Consider the following 22,924-nt stretch of genomic DNA (forward strand, 5'->3'; position numbering starts at 1 on the left):
GGATCCAAGGGGACATTGCTTTGTGGATTCAGAATTGGCTTCACAGAAGGCAAAGACGGGTTGTAGATGGGTCATATTTTGCATGGGGGTTGGTGACCAGTGGTGTGCCTCAGGGATCTATTCTGGGACCCCTCCTCTTTGTGATTTTTATAAAGTACTTGGATGAGGAAGTGGAAGGATGGGTTAGTAAATTTGCTGACGACACAAAGGTTGGAGGTGTTGAGGATAGTGTGGATGGCTATCAGAGTTTGCAGCGGGACATTGATAGGATGCAAAACGGGGCTGAGAAGTGGCAGATGGAGTTCAACCCAGATAAGTGTGAGGTAGTTTCATTTTGGTAGGTCAAATATGATGGCAGAATATAGTATTAATGGTAAGACTCTTGGCAATGTGGAGGATCAGAGGGATCTTGGGGTCCGAGTCCATTGGTCACCCAAAGCTGCTGCGCAGGTTGACTGTGTGGTTAAGAAGGCATATGGTGCATTGGCCTTCATCAATCATGGGATTGAGTTTAACAGCCGAGAGGTGATGTTGCAGCTATATAGAGCCTTGGTCAGACCCCACTTGGAGTACTGTGCTCAGTTCTGGTCACCTTACTACAGGAAGGTCGTGGAAACTATAGAACGGGTGCAGAGGAGATTTACAAGGATGTTGCCTGAATTGGGGAGCATGCCTTATGAGAATAGGTTGAGTGAACTCGGCCTTTTCTCCTTGGAGCGACAGTGGATGAGAGATGACCTGATAGAGGTGTATAACGTGATGAGAGGCATTGATCATGTGGATAGTCAGAGGCTTTTTCCCAGGGCTGACATGAGAGAGCACAGTTTTAAGGTGCTTGTAAGTAGGTACAGAGGAGATGTTAAGGGTAGGTTTTTTACTGAGGGTGGTGAGTGTGTGGAACGGGCTGCCGGTGACAGTGATGGAGGTGGATAAGATAGGATCTTTTAAGATACTCCTGGATAGGTACATGGAGCTCAGAAAACTAGAGGGCTATGGGTAACCCTAGGTAATTTCTAAAGTACTTGTTCGGCACAGCATTGTGAGCCGAAGGGCCTGTATTGTGCTGTAGGTTTTCTATGTTTCTATTTGTGAGGCTCCTTGCATTAAAGCAAATGCTGTTAAGCCCGCGGGTTCCTTTACGCTTCCTCTTTTGCTGCTGATTGCTGTGCTTACTGGACTTGGCTGTTCTATTTTCCACAAACGAGTCAGCATCCTCACTAACTACACTGCCTCATGAGTTGAAAACCTTCTGTGTAGCACTACCAAACTTTCCTTGAAGGATTCCTCATAGGTCCCCTTCCAGAATCATAAAGAAATCTTCACAACTACACAAAGAGAGGGGGAAATCAACTTCCAATACAGGCAACAGGGATTAATGACATCTGAGCGCTGAGTAGGTGCACTGCTCACCCAAGCCCACACTATGAGTCTTCGTAAACTCTGCACATTGACCAACGCATAATTCATTTATGGGGCATGCTTCTTGACTGCAGGGTTTCACTTCAGGTTCCTAGTATAGCAATGGTGTGGGCAAGGACTTGCACCATGTTCTGGTCTGACAATACCCTCAGAACATCTCTATATATATAGTGGCATAATGGCCCCTTTTGATGCTGATTCCATCCATTTCTCATTTCTGGGAAAACTTCCTGAGCATTGAGTAGAGTAATAACATAAAGCCTAAGCTCATTTCAATAGCCTTGAAGTTGAACTTTAAATTATTGCTTATTGAATCAAGGAAAAATGTCAATATACTGTGGAAAAGCCTGGAAAAGTACCGTATCTATTAAATTACTCAGAAGACTCATTTTCTTTCAAGGGAAATCTTAATACTTACAGCACCTGGACGAGGGACAGGAACTGTTCCACTGTACATCACCCACTTGATACGAGATTGTTCTACTGTTACAGGTGCCTTGAATTTCCCTTCATTGAACACCTCCTGAATTTTTGACATTCCAAAGGCACAAACTGCAGACATGTCTTGTTTCCCCCTAAACAATTTAGTGTTACATTATATTTTTATCAGAAGACAACTGTTCACAAACCTGCATGCAATTTTCTCTCCATAACCAACATTATGCCTTTTATTAAATGATTGCTGACAGACCCCATTCAATTTTAAAATACTTCTCATTTACCTCATTATTAATGTAATGATGAACTGACATAATTATGCACCTTACTGATTCAGTGTGGTAAGTTTGTAAAATTATTCTTTCTTTTCTCCAGTCAAGTTACAACACTTTTTTTGACCGAGAGTGGAATCAATCAGCACAAACACAAGTACACTGTTGAGATACAACTGTTAAGTGGTCTCCAGGTTTAGTCAGGCCTTCACACCTGGGTCTTACATGCTCTTTGCTGAATAGATGAAAGAATAAATGCCATTGGCATATTAGGCAATGACAAAGTAACGACAATGCTGTGATAAAATAAAATTTTAAAAAAAACATGAGCAGCAAACTAGTAAATTATAAAATGCTGCAGATGATGAACACCTGAAACAAAAACAAAAAAATGGAAACAGTTATAATTCCTGGCCAATACTCTTAGTTGATCTCAAGCAGAGTGACAAATAGAACATTATAACAGTACTCGTTTTTACTGGACCATAGAGAAGGAAAATTGTCTGATTCATCAGGCCAAATTGCCATCCATTTGCACCAAGAGTTCCTTTCTTTAATCTTTCAACTCTTTTGTAAGAAAAGCCAAAAATCTACTTTTGCATCATACTATGCATGATTTCACAGCACTCTTTTTCATTTTGGGATATGATGCCTTATATAGGTATCTTGCCAAATGAACACTGTGCTGTGAGCTTGGAACACTCTGTGGCACCAGGCTATTCAACAACAAAAAGTCTGATGACCAAATCTGGTCCTATCATTGCCTAAAATTCCCAACATGCTTTATTTTTCAAATCAGCTTTCTTGGTGTATAAGGACTATACCAATGCTTTCCAACATTAGGAATATTGTATTTATCCTTATTTTGCTCATTGACTTCTCCCCCGGTATAGTAAAGTCCAATTTTGCATCCCAAATAATGTCCAGATTAAGTTTAGTTAATTCAGCATGTCTATAGAACTAAATATGAAATTTAATGGTTTCTTGGGTTGATAAAAAAAGATGAACTTGTATATTCAGTAAGTCAGTGTTGGATTACTATACTGTATATCATTTGGGGCAAAGAATCAGTTTTCAATGGAATAATGCTGAACAAAACAAAGTTATGTAATTGAATTTTAAAGCAATTAAACACATCAGGAATTGCAGAGCACTGAGGGCCAGTGGCAGTGAGAAACCTAGAGCAATTAATAAAATTGAAAATACTTGACAAATGAAGATCACTAAAGCCAACAACTCCTCGCATGATATGGATGCCAGGATTCTAAAGGAGGTGGCTGCAGAAATAATCAAGGTTATGCAACAATTTTCCAGAATTTACCTGTAAAACCAATTTAGGAAATGAGCACATAGAAAGTAAAATCATATCTGGCCCTCTGTTGGTCGAGGTTGACCATGGATGTTGTGTCCTGGCTGTCAAAGTCAATACACAAGCCAGTATGCAAGTCAGGGCAGTACGATATGGAGAGTAATCTGTTGCCCATGTAGCAGGCTGCCCCTCTCCATGCAGGTGATGAATCCAAAGGAACAGCAGAGACCAATAGGGTTTAGCATCAGTGGCATCACAGGAGCTGCCAGTCATGTTGAACTCAACATCAGACTGACTGAGGGACTCCAGCACTGTATTTTTCTTTGGGGTTTACTCCCAAAACTATCCCCATGAATGGGTATAGCTGCAAGGAAGCAAGAGATTTCCTTGTCCTAGAGGAGCTGCCAACAATAGCTGATGAGCCCCAATTGCCTGAAGTGACTGGTTTTGAGGCACCAGTAATCTGCCTTTGCCCTTTCTTCCGTCAGTAAAAACAGTTCTGCCCAGCTTAGTAGCAAAGCCACACGTGAAAGCCAAGAGCCGGACTTGGCTGTCAGAGACTGTTTGAGATGCATGTCATTGGGAGCATTTAATAGGTAGTGGGAGCTTATCCCCACTACCCACTTGCCCCGGCTATGACAAACCTTCAGAAACACAATAGTAAAATAGTATTTAACAAATCTTATTGAACTTTTTTAGGGTTTAACTGAAAAGATAAAGGGGAACCACTGAATGTGGCATATCTAGATTTTCAAAAGGCTTTTGGCAAACTATCAACATAAATCTGAGCAAAATATATAGTTCATATATGTGGACAGCAGTGATTCAAGATGCTTATCGCCATCTTTCCATGGAGAATTAGGTTTGGATTGCCAGCAACAGCTTCATCATCTATCAACGCTATACCTAGTATACTCTAAAAAGAGTCATTGTAAAGACAAGGAAAACCTATTGAAGAAACAGAACTACAACATAACTATTAAAACTTTAATTTCTTAAATAGATTTTACAAGATTTTGGCTTACAAACAACTGGTTGTTCTTACCACTGCGGAGTAAAAACTGCATAGAAAATATTGTCTCTCCAGTTTGCTGCCCTCAATACAAAGACATCTTGAACAATATTAAATGGAAAGTTTATTTCAGGAGCAGAACATATTAAACTGGCTTTCAGGAAGCTGGTCCACTTCCTCTGGAGGGTTCGCTGGCCACCTAGATCTCCCTGAATAAAGAAATGGGCAAGAATCAACAGAAACTCATTTAAAGTCTCCATCTTAAGCTTGAGTAATACATCTGATTCAACTGCCAGATCTCTCTAATAGTAATACTGCACAGGGTACCAAGACGAATGATTCAATTTTGTGACATTTCATAACACCACAAAATCAAGCAAAGCTCTATATAAATCCAAGGCTTTCTTTTCTCCCTGGCTTACGATGCCTGTAGATCTTGTCACCATTACAACTTCTGGGTTTCCCAGCATTTTTTAAGGTACATGCATGCCACGTAACCTATAGCCATAAAAAATATTATAACATGTTCATGCCGTAGGTTTAGGGACTTCCCTTAAAACATTTAACATCCTACCCCTGAATCACTTCCCTCCTCCACACATAGATTCTCTGATCCATTATGTAGGGCATAGTTGGGGAAGGCAAATTAATATTCAAAAGGTTGTGGTGAAAGGTCACACATCCTAAAAGTTAATTTTGTTTGTTTCTGTCTCTAAATATTGTGTAATCTGCCAAGTATTTCTAAATTTTTCAGAATTTAAAATAAATGTGAATAAATATGACTGACTCATGTTCTTTGTGTAAAAGAAATAGTTCCAACACATATTTAGAATCCAGTTTAATATGCTAATGCAATTAAATTTAAAATGGTATACAATGGCCAGTTGTCTGCAGGGGTGTTTGAAATAGCTGCAATTGCTCCAGTCTCTGTTAATTGAATTAATATGCCTTAATTTCTGAAATTAGTTAACTACTGGGAACGTGAGGTCATATTCTCAAGGGATGAGACCCACCACATCCACCCTTTCCTCCCCACCCTTACAACAAACTATCATAAAATTACTGCACTGTCAGTAAAATGTAGTGAGACTACTAACCCAATGTGTAAAATTACTCTACCAGAGTGTTATATCAAGTTCTGGAGAATTTAGACATAGTGCAAAATTAATACAGGCAATCCTTGCAATATGGCCATTTGGATTATGAAAATTCACCCTTGCAAAATTCAGAAATCACAACCCAAAGATTTGAGAGTCAGAATAAAATTAGCTCTCAAGGAACTTATGTGAAGAAAACGCAGCTTTTTTCAACTCATACAGAAAATTACAGTATGTCATATATTCTAGAAGTGAAATCCCCTAGTCTCCATATGAGAGATACCTATGCCTACCTTACATACTCGTGCAATTCTCGAAACCAGAAGTTTATTGTAGAATTCGAACTCAACAGCAGTTTCACTGAAGAACAGGTATATCTTATCATCATCTCCGTCAGTTGTATCTTCACTTTCTTGAACCACATCCAAGTATATAAAGTTAGGCTCTGTTTCAAAATAAAGAACAATTATCTAACAACCATAATCAATTTAATAGAGGAATATTAAGTTGACATTGTATAGATAATGATACAAACCAAGTTTTTGGAAAAAACCTCAAAGCTCTAAAACAAATTAATATTACTGAAGAAAATATTGGCCTATACAGTATTTATATTGGTGATAGGCAGACCAGGTGGACAGAGCACGACAAGTGAATGGGGCGAGGGGATAGAAGCAGTGAACAAAAGTGAGAAGAAAACTAAGTGAACAGGTGAACACCTATCAGCCTCTGTTTCTTGACCCCCCCCCCCACCGGTTTCATTTGCCTATCATCCCCTTTCCATCTGGTTCCACCTTTCACCTATCAGCCTCTATACTGCACAATATCTCCAAAACTGCTATATACTGGCGGTCTCTCCTGCTTCCTCAGAGTCCTGATGCAGGTCTCAACCCAAAATATCAACTTGCACCTTTTACCTTCATAGATATTACTTGACCTACTGAGTTCTTCCAGTATTATTTCTTTGTTAGGGCTAAGGCATGTTGATTCCTTGGAGGCAGATACTTTTTTAATAATTAATCTTGCTGTGCTTCAATAAATAGCCTAGTTTTTCATTTCTCAGTCGTAGTATCTCTCACCTTGATACAAGATCAGCTGGAAAAATTTCACCCCACCTCTCCTGACCCCTTTGCTGTCTTTTATATGTTTCTCTTTTAGGAGTCAGTATTTCGATGATCTTACTTCATAATAAATATAATCAAAAAATTAGATTAGTGTTTAATTCACAAGAATACCAGATAAAAATGTTAGATTTAGTTTCTCGCATTTTTGAAGTAGATTAATGGAGAGGCCTATTTGAATCAACACCTAAACTGCAAAAAGAAAAACAATCTTCGAATGAAATTCACCATGGCTTTAGACTACATTCTGTACTTCTATACTGCAGTAAATGAAAACATCAAATTATATGCAGCTCTCCATCCCACTTCCCTCTATCTCTTACCCATAAATAAATCTGAATAACAAAAAAATTGCCACCGGGGACCTTCAACAAAGTACATAAGATATGCTCACCATTTAGCCATGAAGTCTTGTACTCGGTCCTCAGGTTGTTCTTCAGGCTACGGAGTAGAATAGGCTCAGAACCAAGAAAGTTATTTGCTGTTGCAGAGTAAAATTCTCCATCTAAAATATATTAAATCAAAATGGTGCTTTCATTCCTACTTGATAAATGGCTTTGAAATTATATTTATCACATCTTGCACTCTGAACTGGCTGGAAATTAGTGTTTGTTTCGAATTAACAGAATGTGATTTTGGTTTCGATCTTCTACCAGATTGATTGTATTCAATACTATTAACTACTTACAGCTCAATTACATACTTCATCTAGTTCAAAAGTATTTATGGCGTCAGGTGTTTAACAGATTTCACAATTATTCTCTGTTCTGTCCTATTTACCTTGAAACCAATAATTAAATTTGAAGCATAATTTTGCCATGGTTAATTTCATGTCAGAATCAAAAGACTTGGTTGGAGCCTTGTGCACCAAGAAGATGCTGCTTTATCAAATGTATTCTCTTTCAGACAAGATATTCAACCAAGGTATGCCTTTCATCTCATTTTATTCATTTACAACTCAAAAAGGATCATTAAAAGCAGATTAGTAATTATTGTTTTATTGCTCTCTCTGTGAGGAGGCTATCTGCAAATTAGTTTCCTTCTTTCCAACATAATATTTCATTAGTTGATCTGTTTTTGGAACAGTCAATGTTCAGGAGTGGCTCCTTCTCCTCCGCCATTGGATTTCAGAATAGACAATGAATCCATGAATACTTCCCCACTATTTTTCCCTCTCTTTTTTGTACTACTTATTTACTTTTTATTTATATTTATTGTAATTTATAGTCTTTATTATGTATTGTATGACAAGTTTCATGACATACAGTATGCAAGTGATATTAAACCTGATTCTGATTCTGATATGACGATCACGAAAGGTGCTAGTTATTTTTTTTCAAACAATAATTCTTTGGACAATGGCATAATCTCATGTACCTCAGCCAACAGGGTATTTTGAATTCTTGGCTTTTAAGGTTGATGTTATTTAATAATAAGCCTTATCTTTCATAAAAGAGTCTAAGTTTGTCTGCACCCAAAGATAATACATAATCATTGACCAAAAGGTCAAAGGACTTATTCTGGAGATCTGCTGCTAGCGTGTTCCACAGGCATCTATTCTGGGACCTTTGCTACTTGTGATATTTATGAATGACCTGAATGAAAATATGGATAGGTGGATTTCTAAATTCCCAAGTGATACAAAGATTGATAGTGTTGTGGATGGTGCAGAAGACTACCTAAGGATACAGCAGGATTTAGATCAGTTGCAGAGTATGGGGGAGAAATGGCAGATGGAAGTTTAATCCGGCCAACAGTGAGATGTTGCATTTTGGAAAGTGAAATATAAAAGGACAATATATTGTTAATTGCAGGATACTTAAGTGTGATGTTCAGGGGGATTTTGGAATTGAAGTCTATAGCTCCATGAAAGTGACTGCACAGGTTTAAGGGTAGTAAAGAAAGCATATGGCATGCTTGCCTATCTTTATTAATCAAGGCATTGAATTCAAGAGTCAGGAAGCTTTATTAAACCTAGGTTAGACTGCATCTGGAGCATTGCATTCAATTCTGGTTGTTCCATTATAGTAAGAATGTGGAGACTTTGGGAATGGTGCAGAAGAGGTTTATCCGTACACTGTTTGGATTAGAGGGCATGTGTTAAAAAGAGAGATTGGACAAACTTGGGTTGTTTTCACTGGAGTGGTGGAGGCTGAGGGAAAACTTCACAGAGGTTTATAAGATTAAGAGAAGCAAGGAAAGAGTAGACACCTAGTATCTTTCTCTCAGGGTTGAAATGTCTAATATATGTGGGCATGTATTTAAGATGAGAAGAGGCAAGTTCAAAGGAGATGTGCAGGTCAGGCTTCTCACTCCTCCATACAGAGAGTGGTGGTTGCCTGGAATGCCCCGCCAGGAGTGGTAGTGAAGGCAAATACAATATAGACATTAGGAAGCTCATAGATAGGCATGTGGATGTGCAGAGAATGGAGGGACATTGTGGGCTGAAGAGTTTGTTCCTGCGCTGTACTGTTCTGTCTCTTAAAATTACAGGACTGCTACTGTTTTGATATCCATCTCCTTGTCAGCTGAATGGTGTGGAGCTAATGGTGAATCCCCACCACATCCACAATGCTTAGTGTGCCTTCACTGCAAAACCACACTAGGTTGTTTCCTCTTACTCCACTACTAGGCTTAATACTTACATTTAAACATGCATAGAATATACTGCAAATATTCCAGTCAGGTAACTGCTATCGAGTAAGTTAATATTCCTATTGCTGCCTGATGTGCAGAAAGCATTTACAGATATAAAACATTACACTTTTAATTTAGGTTTCTAGAATCTGGAATTATTTTGGGGGAGTAGTTATATCTTCTATAGTCCGTTCTTTGGGCACACAACTGGAAGCTGCATTTTATTAAATTACTTTTCTTTTAGATTATGACTTCATTGTTTACTCGAGGATAACATCTAAACTGACATTTGAGTGTGATACTGAGGAAGTGTTGCATTGCCAGAGGTGTTATCTGTTGGTTATGACGTTAAATCAAATTCCTGTTTCCCAGATCAGGTACAACATAAGGATCCTATGGCACTAATCCAAGAGCCTTCAGCAGCATTTTCCTTTTGGTTACTACCAGAAAATAAGAATAAGAGATCAACTTCTTTACTGTTGTTTGTGGCACCTTACAGTATGCTGCCTCCAAAATACTACTTACAAAACAAGACGTAATGTGTTCGATCTCAAGGACACTAAATATAATAAGAAACATTTCATTTCTTTTACCAGGTTTCCCACATGCAATGTGACAGATTTAAATTGAAAAAAAATTTCATTTAGTTTTATTAAAGAACAGAACATACCGACCATTACAGATGCATACTTCTGAGTCGGGTCAAATGGACACTTCCCTTTACTTTCTTGAGGACTTTTTTCTAGAAGGATTTTGCCATTGTTAATCACCTGCCAAACAATAAATCATCATGGTAATGCTTTGTTCCATGTGTTCAGCTGAGGTAATTTCCTGATGACAATGTGACAATAGTTTTTGTTTGAAACTTTGTAGTGATATGAATGCGACAGCCCAGTAGTACTGAACATTTATATAGAGTAATTGCACACAACAGTTTTCCCTGTAAGAAGCTCTTTTTACACTGTATTTTGTTGTTGGTCAGAAAATTTTCTAGCCACCACTATCCAAAAAGGGCCAGTTACAAGATTAGAAATACTGGCATACTATATTTGCTTGCCAACCAAGTTCCTATTGGAACTGAAGCTTTACCCAGTATAGATAGTTGGCCTCACTATGTTTTGTATTACAAAGGAGAAAGCAGGCTGCATACAGAAAGAAAAATATATATATAATTAGGCTGATCTCCAAGTTTTGATCAAAATTTAAGATCACTGTTGCAAGATGGATGAACCTTGGGTGAAGAAAAATTAGGGTACAGCTGCAATTCCATTAGCAGCACAGTATCGCTTTGACATGAGAAGAACTGGATCATTCATAATCAAATAGGTAACGTCAGTTCTCAAGATCCTTGACCATTGCTTTCACTTATGAATAGAAAAACAAGGCTTTTGAGAACTAATATTACCCATGGATTGTTTGTCTGTACAAATCCATGACTTCAGGACACTTGAAAGGAAAATCACAGGAGGGAAGGAAGGAGGTTTTAGAAGAAGAAAATCCAACAAGTAAAAATGTACTTGAAAACTAAATCACAACTATAAGTAGAAAAATTATGCTGAGAATCTTCATAGAGAAAAAATGTGTAGGGCATTATTTACTTCACCATGATGTAAAATGGTGTAAATGAATCAAAAGAGCCAGCAAGTGCAGCCTTGAGTCATGAAATTCTCAGTTAAATGCTGAAAACATTCACTCACTGTGTTCTGGTACCCATGGTTAAATCAGCAATTTAACTTGTTTACTTGAACAATGCCAAGTTTCAAATAGATATTGCAAGCATACACATGGTGGTAACCAAGGGTTCAGTTCTTAAACAGATTTGGATGGATTTGGATTCTGTTCAAGATAATCCTAAAAATACAATTTCTCAGCAATGGAGCTAGTAGGCATTATCAAAAACCACACCCATCCAAAACATTCTCTCTCCTCCCTTCACAAAGCCTGAAAGCACGTATCACCAGGCTCAAGGACAGCTTCAATCCCACTGTTATCAGACTCTTGAACAGACGTCTTGTATGATAAGATAGACTCTTGACCTCACAATCTACTTCTTATGATTTTGTATTTTATCATTTACCTGCACTGCACTTTTACAGTGGCCTTTTCACTTTATTCTGCTTTTTTTAACGTTTTACATTATTCTACCTCAATGCACTGTGTAATGATTTGATCCATATGAACAGTATGCAAGACAAACTTTTCATTGTATCTTGGTGCATGTGACAATAATACTCATTTAGCATTCAGAAGAGGGTGAGGCTTTAGAATTCTCTACCCCAGAAGGTTCAGTCATTGAGTTCATTCAAAACAGAAATCAATAGATTTGATAGCATTGGACAAAGTTGCTATAGATGAACAGCAGGGTAGATTGAATAGTGAAATGGCCTACTCCTCCTCCTACTAATTTTTTGTGTTCTTATAAAATGTTTTAGAATAAGAGGAATTAAATTATTATGTTGAAATTTCACTTATAGGGCAGATATTACATGTACCAAGCTGAAGATGGTATTGCATATCATTGCATTATTTTTAGACAGTAAAACCAGATTGGTTAAAAATCTGCTCAGAACATCAGAGTAAATCAGCATTTCTCTTCTAAAAGAAAAAAAATCAAAACAAGATCTGTTAATTCTAAGATTTCCAGAATTTGAAGAAACTCTAAGACAAGAAAATCTGCAGATGCTGGAAATCCAAGCAACACATACAAAACGCTGAAGGAACTCAGCAGGTCAGGCAGCATCTATGGAAAGAGTAAACAGTTGCCGTTTTGGGCTGACCCTACATCAGAACTGGGAAAAAAAGATGAGAAGTCGGAGTAAGGCGATGAGGGGAGGAGAGGAAGAAGTACAAGATGGTAGACGATAGATGATAGGTGAAACTGGAAGAAGGGGAGGGGTGAAGTAAAAGAGCTGGGAAGCTGATAGGTAAAAGAGATAAAGGGCTGGAGAAGGGCGATTCTAATAGGTGAGGGTAGAAGACCATGGAAGAAAGAGACAGAATTATAATGTGTTGCTCTACCAACCTGAGTGTGGCCTCATCACGGCAGTAGAGGAGGCCATGGACTGACATGTTGGAATGGGTGCCCACGCTCCATCTGCCAGAAAAAAGTGTAACTCCTGGTGGCCACCCATTTCAATTCTACTTCCTAGTTTCATTCCTTATATTATACTGAATCCCATTCCTTATATTGTAGCCTCTAACCTGATGGCATGAAAATCGAATACTTGAACTTCCGGTAATTGCCCCCCACACCCTTCACCATTCCTGTTTCCCTCTCTCACCTCATTTCCTCACCTGCCCATCATCTCCCTCTGGTGCTCCTCCCCCTTCCCTTTCTTCCATGGTCTTATCCATGGCAGTTCAGGAGCCTAATGTTTGTAGAGTAGTAATTGTTCCTTAACCTGGTGGTGTGGGACTTAAGGCTTCTATGCCTTCTGCCCAATGGTAGTAGTGAAAAGAGGACATGTCCTGGATGGTGGGGGTCTTTGATGGTGGATGCTGCTTTATTGTGGTAACGCTCCAAGTACTGTAAATGCATTCAATGATTTATCGATGTAGTCAATGCTTGGAAAATTACAACTATAGAAACCTGCAAGGTTCTAAGCAATGCCTACCTCTTTGTGGGATACGTTATTTAGGCTCCCTCGCTCACCTGCTTTCCTGGTAACATATTTACTATACATGGCCATTTTGGCCTATCGAGCTTATCTGTCACCTAGAGTATCCCATTCTCAAAGAATTTTCCCTGTGACCTATTGTCCTCATCTTCCCATTAACTCCCCCTGATTCTACCACTCGCTCATAGAGCAGCAGCAAATTACAGTGGCAATTTACATCTCTAGGGTGATAGAGGAAACCAAAGCACTCAAAACCTACCCTTTGAGGAAGTTCCATTGACATTCAGTAGTGTCACCATCACAGAATCTCGTACTATCAACATCCTGGGGGTTACCATTGACAGAAAACCAAACTAGTTGAGCCATATAAACACCATGGCTACCAGAGCAGGTCAAAGTCTGGGAATCCTATATGTATAACTCACCTCTTGACTCCCCAAAGCCTGTCCATCATCTACAAGGCTCAGGTCAGGAGTGTAATGGAATACTCGCCACTCGCCTGGATGAGTGCAGCTCTATCAACACTCAAGAAGCTCGACACCATTCAGTACAAGGCAGCTCACTTGATTGGCACCCCTTCCACAAGCATCCAATCCCTCCACCATCGACGAACAGTTGCAGCAGTTGTACTATCTACAAGATGCACTGCAACAACACACCAAAGTTCCTAAGGCAGAGGTCGAGAACAGCAGATACCTGGGAACACCACCACTTGGAAATCCCCCTCCAAGTCACTCACCATTCTGACTGGGAAACATATCGCTGTTCTTTCATTGTCACTGGGTCAAGATCATGGAATTCCCTCCCTAACAGCACTGCGGGTGTACCTACACCTCAGGGACTGCAGCGGTTCAAGAAGGCAGCTCATCACCACCTTCTCAAGGGCAACTAGGGATGGGCAATAAATGCTGGCTTAGCTGGCAATGCCCACATCCCGTAAATGAATCAATTTTTAAAAAGTTGAAACTTCAGACAGATACACGTAGTGCTGAAGGTCAGGTTTGTCTCCGGATCTCTGCAACTGGAAGACAGCGGCCCTTTGATGCATGTAGAAATATAGGTACAGAATAAAGAGATGACTCTGTTTTGTACTGCTTCTTGCTCTCATAGAGAAAGAAAATTTCAGCATCTTGCAGTTAATTTCCATTCTACTTTCATTTTCACAGCATCCATCTCTGTCTCTTCTCTTTCCTTGACTTCAACACCTGATTTCAGAATCAGGTTTATTATTACTGAAATAAATTGTGCAATTTGTTATTTGGTGCTAGTATTACAATGCAAGACATCAAAATTATTACAACTTACAATTGATAGATAGATAGATAGATAGATGGAGCAGAAGAGGAATAACAAAGTAGTGTTCAAGGATTCATGGACCATTCAGAAATTTGATGGTGGAAGGGAAGGATCTGTTCCTGAAATGTTGTGTGTGGGTCTTCAGGCTCCTGTATCTCCTCCCCAATATAGTAATAAGAGAACATATCTCCGATGGGGAGGGTCCTTAATAATGGATATGATCTTCTAAAGGCATTGCCTGTTGAAGATGTCTCAATGGCAGGGAGGGTTGTGCCCATGATGGAGCTGACTGAGTCAACAACCTTCTGCAGCTTCTTTCAATCCTGCATATTGCAGCCTCTATACCAGGTGTTGATGTAACCAGTCAGAATGCTCTCCATGGTACTTCTGTAGAAGTATGCTAAAGTTTTTGATAACATATCAAATTTCCTCAAACTCTTAATGAATTCAAAAAGCTGCTGATGTTCCTTCTTGATATGTTGGGCCCTGGGCAGATCCTCTGAAATGTTGATGCCCAGGAACATGAAACTGCTCCTTCCATCAAGAACAAGATAAAGCTCCCCTTATCTTCAACTTTCATCCACTAGCCTGCATGTTCAGCAGGTCACTCTTCATCATTTCCACTGTCTACAATGTGATCCAGTATCAGAAAACCTTACTCTCTCCTTTCCTTTCAGTAACTGAACAAACTACTACTGGACAACTGTGACACTCCAGTTCAATCTTCTATCTTCACCAATTCTTAATCCTCATGGCAACTTTCTATGCAACCTTGGCCCTCTTCTTTCTTTCCCAAAATTCAGAGATCCACACATTTATTCCAGGTAAAGCTGCAATTCATTTGTACTTCTTCCAGTTTAGTGTATAACACTCAGTGCCCATTGTGATCTTTTCTTTATTGGAGAACAAAGCATATTTTGGATGAGTTTGGCCTCTTTGACGGTTCTGATGAAATCCAAGGTAAGCACGGGGAATAGCATCTCCATAGCAGGTCATTACAGCAATTAAAACATTTAAAAAACAGGCTTTCAGATTATTCGCCTTTCAGGTTAGCATCAGAACTGGCATCAATTTTAATATTAAATCTGTTTTATTTCTTCCTCCAGCACAACAACTTGAGTCACAACGTAGACAAGATATAAGAGGTGATTATGGACTTTAAGAAGGTGCAGGCTGACCAATCCTTGCTGTACATGCATAGCTCCTCTGTGGAGAGAGCTAGGAGCACCAAGTTCCTGAGAGTACACGTAATGGATGATCTCACCTGGTCTCTCAATACCACCTCTTTGGTCAAGAAAGCACAGCAGTGTTTCCACTCCTAAGGAGATTGAGGTGAGTAAGGCTCACCCCCACCCTCTCTTTTTAATCAGTTTTTACAGGAGTATCATTGAGAGTGTCCTGACCAGCTGCATCACTGTCTGGTATGGAAGCTGAAAGGCCTCTGACAGCAAGTCCCTGCAAAGGATTACGAGGACTGCTGAGAGGATCATCAGGATCCCTCTTCCACCCATTTGAGATATTTATCAGGAGTGCTGCATGCACAGTGCCCTTAGCATTGTCAGTGATCCCTCCCATCTGCTCCCATTTAATAATATCTTTGACCCTCTCCCATCAGGCAGGAGGTGCTGTAGCATTAGGACAAGAACTGTTAGGATGGGAAACAGCTTCTTCCCCCAGGCCTTAAGATTATTGAACTCCCTACCATCACCCAGGTCTCATCACGTATGAAGTACCAGTAGCGTTATACTGTTTACTTTATAGCTCGTGTCATAAATACACCTTGTTATTTGTTAATTTACCAGTGGTAATATTACTTTATGTGTTATGTGTGTGAGTTATACGTGCTGAGTTGTGCACCTTGGTCTGGAGGAACGTTGTTTCATTTGGCAGTTGAATGACAATAAACTGAAGTTCAACTTGAACTTATTATTGCTTAGTCAAATAAGTATCTGCAACATACTGCTTACTGTTTTATCTTAGATTTCTGTTATTAGTAATCATAGCTATAGAGAATTACAGCACAGAAACTGGGTTTTAGCCTACTAACGTACACCAAACCTAAGGGTACCCATTTTTACACTCAGCCTACAGTAAATAATTTTATTATCTCACTTTTGGATATGTAAAACATGTATCTGTATGAGTACTTACCAAATTATCACATGTTGGTTGAAATGCATTTGTTCCGCATACATATATTCTAGATTCATTTAACCAGTGGAGAATGCGTATATAGTTACGGCAATCGGTCTGTAATGCAAAAATATGTATAAATGCTGAAGACAGTGAATTTCCAAAATCAATTCAAACAGATCAATTCCATACACTTTTCTACCTTTAAATCATATAGCATATACTACAAAAACAAGAGTAAGGAATTTTACTATTGTTGAAGTTTCTATGTAGATTGATTTGGGTTCCAATTTTTATCCCTCATACATATCACCATTACATTAAAAACTGCATAATTGAGAAAATATATGTTAAATCTTTTACATCATTACAAAAGGGAAAGATATCTCTAGAATAAAATTAACTCTACATTATTTTCACTACAAATGACATGGTATTTTGCAACAAAACAGGCTCCAGAAGCTGAAATACACATTGCCACTGATGAAAAGCTATCCTTCTGACTGACATTATGCCATGAAACAGATAAATATAAGGTTGGACATATAAATAGTTCCTCCCTCTGAGGATCTGACCTATACTTACTGAACTCTTTCAAAGTATGAGTGATAAATTCAATTTATTACTAATCTATAATGACAAATGGCTTAAGTTTGAATGAGAAAGGAATGGAAAATGTTCTCACGGAGGTAGATGGAGAAGGAAGAAGAGGTTGGAAGAAACCATAAATATTGATTGGTTGGGCAACACACACAAAATGTTGGAAGAATTCAGCAGGCCAGGCATTTCCCATCCCCTTTTCCCTCTCTCACTTTATCTCCTTGCCCACCCACCACCTCCCTCTGGTGCTCCTCCGCCCTTTCTCTTTCTTCCATGGCCTTCTATCTCTTTCACCAATTAACTGCCCAGCTCTTTACTTCATCTCTCCCCTTCCAGATTTCATCTATCATCTGGTCGTTCTCTCTCCCCTTCCCCCACCTTTTAAATCTACTCCTCTGCTTTTTTTTCCCTCCAGTCCTGCTGAAGAGTTTCGGTTTGATACGTCAACTGTACTTTTTTCCATAGGTTCTGCCTGGCCTGCTGAATTCCTCCAGCATTTTGTGTGGGTTGCTCAGATTTTCCCTTGTTTTTGTATTGACTGGTTGGATTAACTTCTCTCTTTCTGTGCTAATTATGCAATTACACAAAAACAGTAAAGTAAATAATAAAAGCTGTGGAACATAAATTAAAGGTGCATAATAACTTCAAAAAATATTCAGGAAAAACTCAATTTAGACACAGGTGGAAAAATATTTTTAAATAAACCTGTTACACAAAAAAAGCTTACTTTAATTGGAAATGATATAGTCAATGATTTGAATGAAACACTGAAGTGTAATTCTTTCAATGATACCACATTTAATGTGATATTATAACCAGGGAGTAATAGTTCAAGTAAATCAGTTGTAACATAGAGGGAGGAAAGACTTAATAATGCTTCAGGTATTGTTGGAATCAAATCATGTTCAGTGAATCTAATAAGGATGAAATAATAGTCTGAATGTTCTGAACAACTTCCAATTGATCTTAAAGAAAATTGTTAGAGTTTACTATTCTTCTTGTTGAGGACAATAAAGAAAGCAAAAATTAAGAAAAGAGGCTGCAACCAAATATGAACAATTACCCTGTTCAGTCTCAGTGGAGGAAAAAACTGGAGATAGCACCCTTAATTTCAATAACCCTGGAATGAGCAAGAAAAAGAAAAGAGTAGGCTGGACTCACCGTCTTAATCATAAGCATTTATAAAAAGAGAGGCAAAAATCCACATACAAATATTTAAGTAGCCTGTTCCCACTTCTGTTTTTAATGTGGTGGCCAATGCAAAAGGCAACTGAAAATCTTCACCTGGTTTCACACTTGAAACACAATTACTTTAAGGCAGCTTAAAGTCATACCTTAGATAAGCACAGATATAAACATTTATTTTCAAAAAGAAATTTCCATTATTTTGATCCAAATGAATAAATTTAGGAAAGTTCACATGCTGTGTTTCTGTCATAAAGCCAGAACTGATGGCAATTATCAGATTATGGAAATTTTAATATTATGAACTCTAATATGTTTAAAAAGCATCCTTGATTAACTGAAAAACAATTCAAAGAACCTGCCTTTGTCAGTTGTCTGATTCTCAGCCATGCTTTATTTTATTATCAATAACTGTGATTTTTAGAACTGAGTATTTAATAATTGTGTAACGTACCTCTTGCGATTTTCCTTTGTACATGCATTCTTTCTGTTTCTGTTCCGAAACAGGCCACATCTCCTAGAATAATGGTTTGGAGATATAAAACTGTGCAATTTTAAGAATGAGCAGTCATTATTCAGACAAGATTGGAAGACCTTAAATAGAATTTTAAAAAGAGGGAATAGGATGTATTCAGCAGTCCAAATAAATATCATTAACCATCCCTGGGGCTAGATTTTACTGACAAAGGGCATTTATAAAAGGAACTTATAAAAAAACAAACACAAACACGTGGAAGAATACTCTATTATGAGAACAGACATTACAATCACATGTTAGATATAATGTTAGCCAAAGATAAAGGGTGGCATAAGAGCATTCAAAGAAATGAGAAACATATAATCAAGACCAAGTCTGATAAATGGAAATCAGAATCATAGGATTACTACTGCTAGGGAGACTGTCAACACAGGTGTCAACCTGCTTTTAAAACTAGATGTCCAAGCCACTGTAATCTCCAAAATGTTTTTCCTGTATACAGCTGCACGCCTCTTCCCTGCTGCATTTTTTGAATAGATGCATCAATAAAATCACTCAGTGATGAGGAACAGTTGTACATCCAGAACAAAGAGCGACTCCCATTTTTCTGCATATGTTGCCTGACCAGCGACCAAAAAGAACTGGAGGACTATACAAGAAAGTGGATTCTCAGAACTGGGTCATTCATGGTTTTACTAAATGATGGACCAGGATTAATAAGACACATTGTCCATTCCTGTTTCTATTTTCTGCTGCTTACATTGCTACTGTTGCATTATGGAAATTCTATCAGATAGGTGATTGAGAAAACGACATAATTACAGTAGCCAAACCATATTTCCCTTTCAAAATATATTTGTGGATAGATACTGCATTCTCAATATTTCCTTGAAAATTAATTATGTTTCTTTGCATTGACTGGAAAAAAGAACAAGGATGGAGCAAATCCTACTCCATCCAATCCCTTAGCACTGTGGCTGTCTCAGGTAATATTAGGGAAGATAGAATTATCTATCTATTCTTAAACCTCTATTATTTGTACATATTCTCCTTACATATTTTCTTCTCTAATTCCTACTGGCTACTGGGGGGAGGTCTATAGTACAATATCAACAAAGTGATTACCCCCCTTTTTAATTCTAAGTTCTACTCATATGGCATCATTGGATAATTATCCATGCATTTCCTCTTCAAGTGCTACTACTGTCATATTCTCCCTAACCATAAATGTAACTCCCCTACACACTTTCCTCAATAGCTATACTGTAATATCCCAGGCCGATGTACTGATCCACGTTTATTATCCTTACCTATCAGTTTTCTTGTTCCTAAATTTTATCTGCTCTTCTTTGACGTCTCTGCTCTTTCCTAATTTACATTAATTTTGACAACTGAATCAAAATGGTTTTCATGAAAATATTGCTTTAGCGGTTTCATATATAACCTAAACATTTAAAATAATTAGCCGGAAAACATTATCATAACAATAAACTGTGTCCCACTCCTTTCTCTCTCTCTCTCTCTCTCTCTCACTCACACACACACACACACAAAACATGATGAAACACTTCCATAAAAGTAAGGTTCCTTTTGCTAAATTAAATCTGAAAGAAATGACTTGGTCCCCATTAGTTAAATCTCAGTTCCCAACATGAAATTACATTAAAAGTAACTCCTTGACCTTGGATAAAGAAACTCTGCCAAAGTCAAAAAAGAGTTTCCAAAACAAAGACATAACAGAACAGCAACTTCCTGCCCTCTGTCGGAAAGACTCGTCCTAGCCAGCTGTACAAACGCGTGCTAATCCCATGGTACATGATGTCTGGAATATAATCGTGTAGTAAAATTTTGAAAATTATATTGTTATTCAATTTAATTATTTATTATAAATTAGAACAGTCAATGGGTGTATTTATTCTTCCACAATGGTTACGCTTCACAACACACAGGTTTAAATTCTTCCACTACATCCCTGTTCCTACACTTTTCACCACTGCACAAATCATAAGCAAAACTATTTTAAAGAGTCCGTGTCCAAGGTCAATTACCCTGTTAGCAGCAGGGCACTTCATCTGAGCAGGGTTGTAAACAGATGTCTCTCCTACCCAAATATATTGTTACCATGTTTTATAATACTAAGGAACTTTCTTTCATTACACCTCCTATTCACATCACAGCTACATTTAGTGAACATCAATAACATTTTTGGTAAACACTAAACCTGAGTTCATTAGAAAATGTGCACTACTCTTAAATCAAATTATTAAAAAAGTTAAATTCTTTGAAATTCGCCTTTTTCCTGTCATTTAAATAACACTAGAGAATACTTTTATAATAAAAGATATGATAAACAAGCAGTGAGTTTCAATATAAGCCATTTTTATGGGACTGAAAAAAGTTTTATTTGGGCTAAAGACTCATTGCATAACCTAAGAATATAAGATGGAGCAAATTTTATTTTGGTATAGAGCAGAACTAAAATTAAAAATAGAATTTTATTTCTTACATCCATCTCACAACATGAGGAAGTAATAATCTTTATACTATCTCAAAGTATAAAACTAAAGACTAAAAATATGGTGTTAGTATGTTTGAATTAGGTCATCTCTGAAACATTAATCATTCTTAGTCCTTCAGATATTTCAGCACATTTGAAAAATTTTATTTTATTCATAGATAGAGCATGGAATACGCCCTTCTGGCACAACAATTCTCTAGAGTACTGTCATGTTTACCATGATATCCTAAAGTGAAAAAGAGCAATAATTCCGCAAATGCCATCCCAAAATTAGCAACTATGCTTTCAAATGGACTTGTAAAAACTAGCCATCCACGGTACTCAGAAAAAGAGAGTCTTCACAAAACCTTGGAAGTTCACATTAATTCTATGGGCCTCAAATATCCTTCAGTCTCACACTCAACTCCCTTTTTATTAATTTGAAGTTCATCAATAAACTTTTCAACCATGTGTATTCTCATACTCGAACATAGCTTGTCCCTCACTGGCACTTATGCATTGACTTTCAGGGTCAATGGGTACTAGGTTATTTTCCTCTCCAATACATCCATATTCCTAGTTAAAATGACTGAACACAAGGAACTAAAGGACCATATGGCTCAGTTGCACAATAATTTTACAGGCAAACAAGGTGATGCCCTCAAACTTCTTACAAGCAGGAATTCCACTTATCTTTATGCGCAAGAAGCACAGACATATTTAAGATGTAAACAGTGATAAATGGGAATAATTATAAGAATCACCAGAAATAATTAACTTTGCATCATACCCAGTTCTACAAGCACTGATTCCGTAGTTTTACCAATTTGGTACTCAAAGCAACAGGTGTGAACCACAAAAGATTTTTCTTGATATCCTTACTTGTGAAATACAGTCTGAAACATTTTCAATGTTGAGGGCAAAAATGGCATCTCTAGCTCCTACCAACAAGAGGCCATGTTCTTCACTCAACAGCAGTGCTGAATAATCGGAGATTCCTTGTTCAGCAAATGTTTTCAAGTTTGCATCTACAAAAGGTAAAAACATATATCTTTGTCAAAAGTATTAAATGATAATATTGAGGACATTCTTAAATCAGATATGTTGTACATTAGATGTTTGTCAATATACAGATTATGTGCAATCTAAAGTGATTATGTTCATAATTAAGATTGCTTGAAGGATAATAAAGATACACTATCATGCTGTCATTATCTGCACATTATTTGCTTTCTACTTTTCAAGTATCAGAACTGTGGGCATTTTCTAAAATAATTATGCTTCTCATAAATGATCTACTGAGTATTTGATTAACTACTAGTTTCTGCTGTCTACAAAATTATTCTTCTAGAACATTTCTATGTATATGAAATGTATTTGCTTCTCTGTTATTCTGTACCCAGATATTTTGTTAGATTTCAGCAAAGTACAATTAGAAGTACATAAGTATTGCATGAACTGCCTATAATTTCATGAACTAGCAGTGTGTGACAGTGGATGACAAAACCAAAGTATGTCCAATATGGGAGATATATACACATATTGAGGGAATTAAAGCAGATATTGAAGTTTATGATTTTTAAAAATCACAGATATTTGATATTTGAGATAAAAACAGAAAATACTGGAAACTCTCAGCAGATCAGCCAACATCTATGGAAAGGGGAAAGCATTAATGTTTCAAGTCTAAGGGTCTTTGTCGGAACTGAGAAAGAGCGAAAACAAGTTAGTTTTCATTTCAGAGAAATAAGGAAGGGATGAGACCAAAACAGGTTATTGCAGCAGTTAGAAGCAGATTATGCTTTCTTGTCTG

At 37.7% G+C, this 22,924-nt stretch overlaps 1 protein-coding gene across 3 annotated transcripts in view; it reads right to left on the reverse strand.

Moving 5' to 3' along the window:
• Positions 1-22,924, reverse strand: part of LOC134337583 (semaphorin-4E-like) — a 76,556-nt gene that overhangs the window by 23,579 nt on the left and 30,053 nt on the right. For all 3 annotated transcript variants that reach the window (XM_063032729.1, XM_063032726.1, XM_063032728.1), the window contains 8 exons: positions 21,994-22,139; positions 18,591-18,653; positions 16,370-16,468; positions 9,976-10,075; positions 7,063-7,173; positions 5,841-5,992; positions 4,484-4,659; positions 1,838-1,994 (listed from right to left, as the gene is read on the reverse strand). In XM_063032729.1, the coding sequence (XP_062888799.1) occupies positions 1,838-1,994; positions 4,484-4,659; positions 5,841-5,992; positions 7,063-7,173; positions 9,976-10,075; positions 16,370-16,468; positions 18,591-18,653; positions 21,994-22,139 (1,004 nt within the window). The remainder of the gene's footprint in view (positions 1-1,837; positions 1,995-4,483; positions 4,660-5,840; positions 5,993-7,062; positions 7,174-9,975; positions 10,076-16,369; positions 16,469-18,590; positions 18,654-21,993; positions 22,140-22,924) is intronic.

The sequence above is a fragment of the Mobula hypostoma genome, chromosome 24 (genome assembly GCF_963921235.1).
Source record: "Mobula hypostoma chromosome 24, sMobHyp1.1, whole genome shotgun sequence".
In the NCBI taxonomy this organism is placed as follows: domain Eukaryota; kingdom Metazoa; phylum Chordata; class Chondrichthyes; order Myliobatiformes; family Myliobatidae; genus Mobula; species Mobula hypostoma.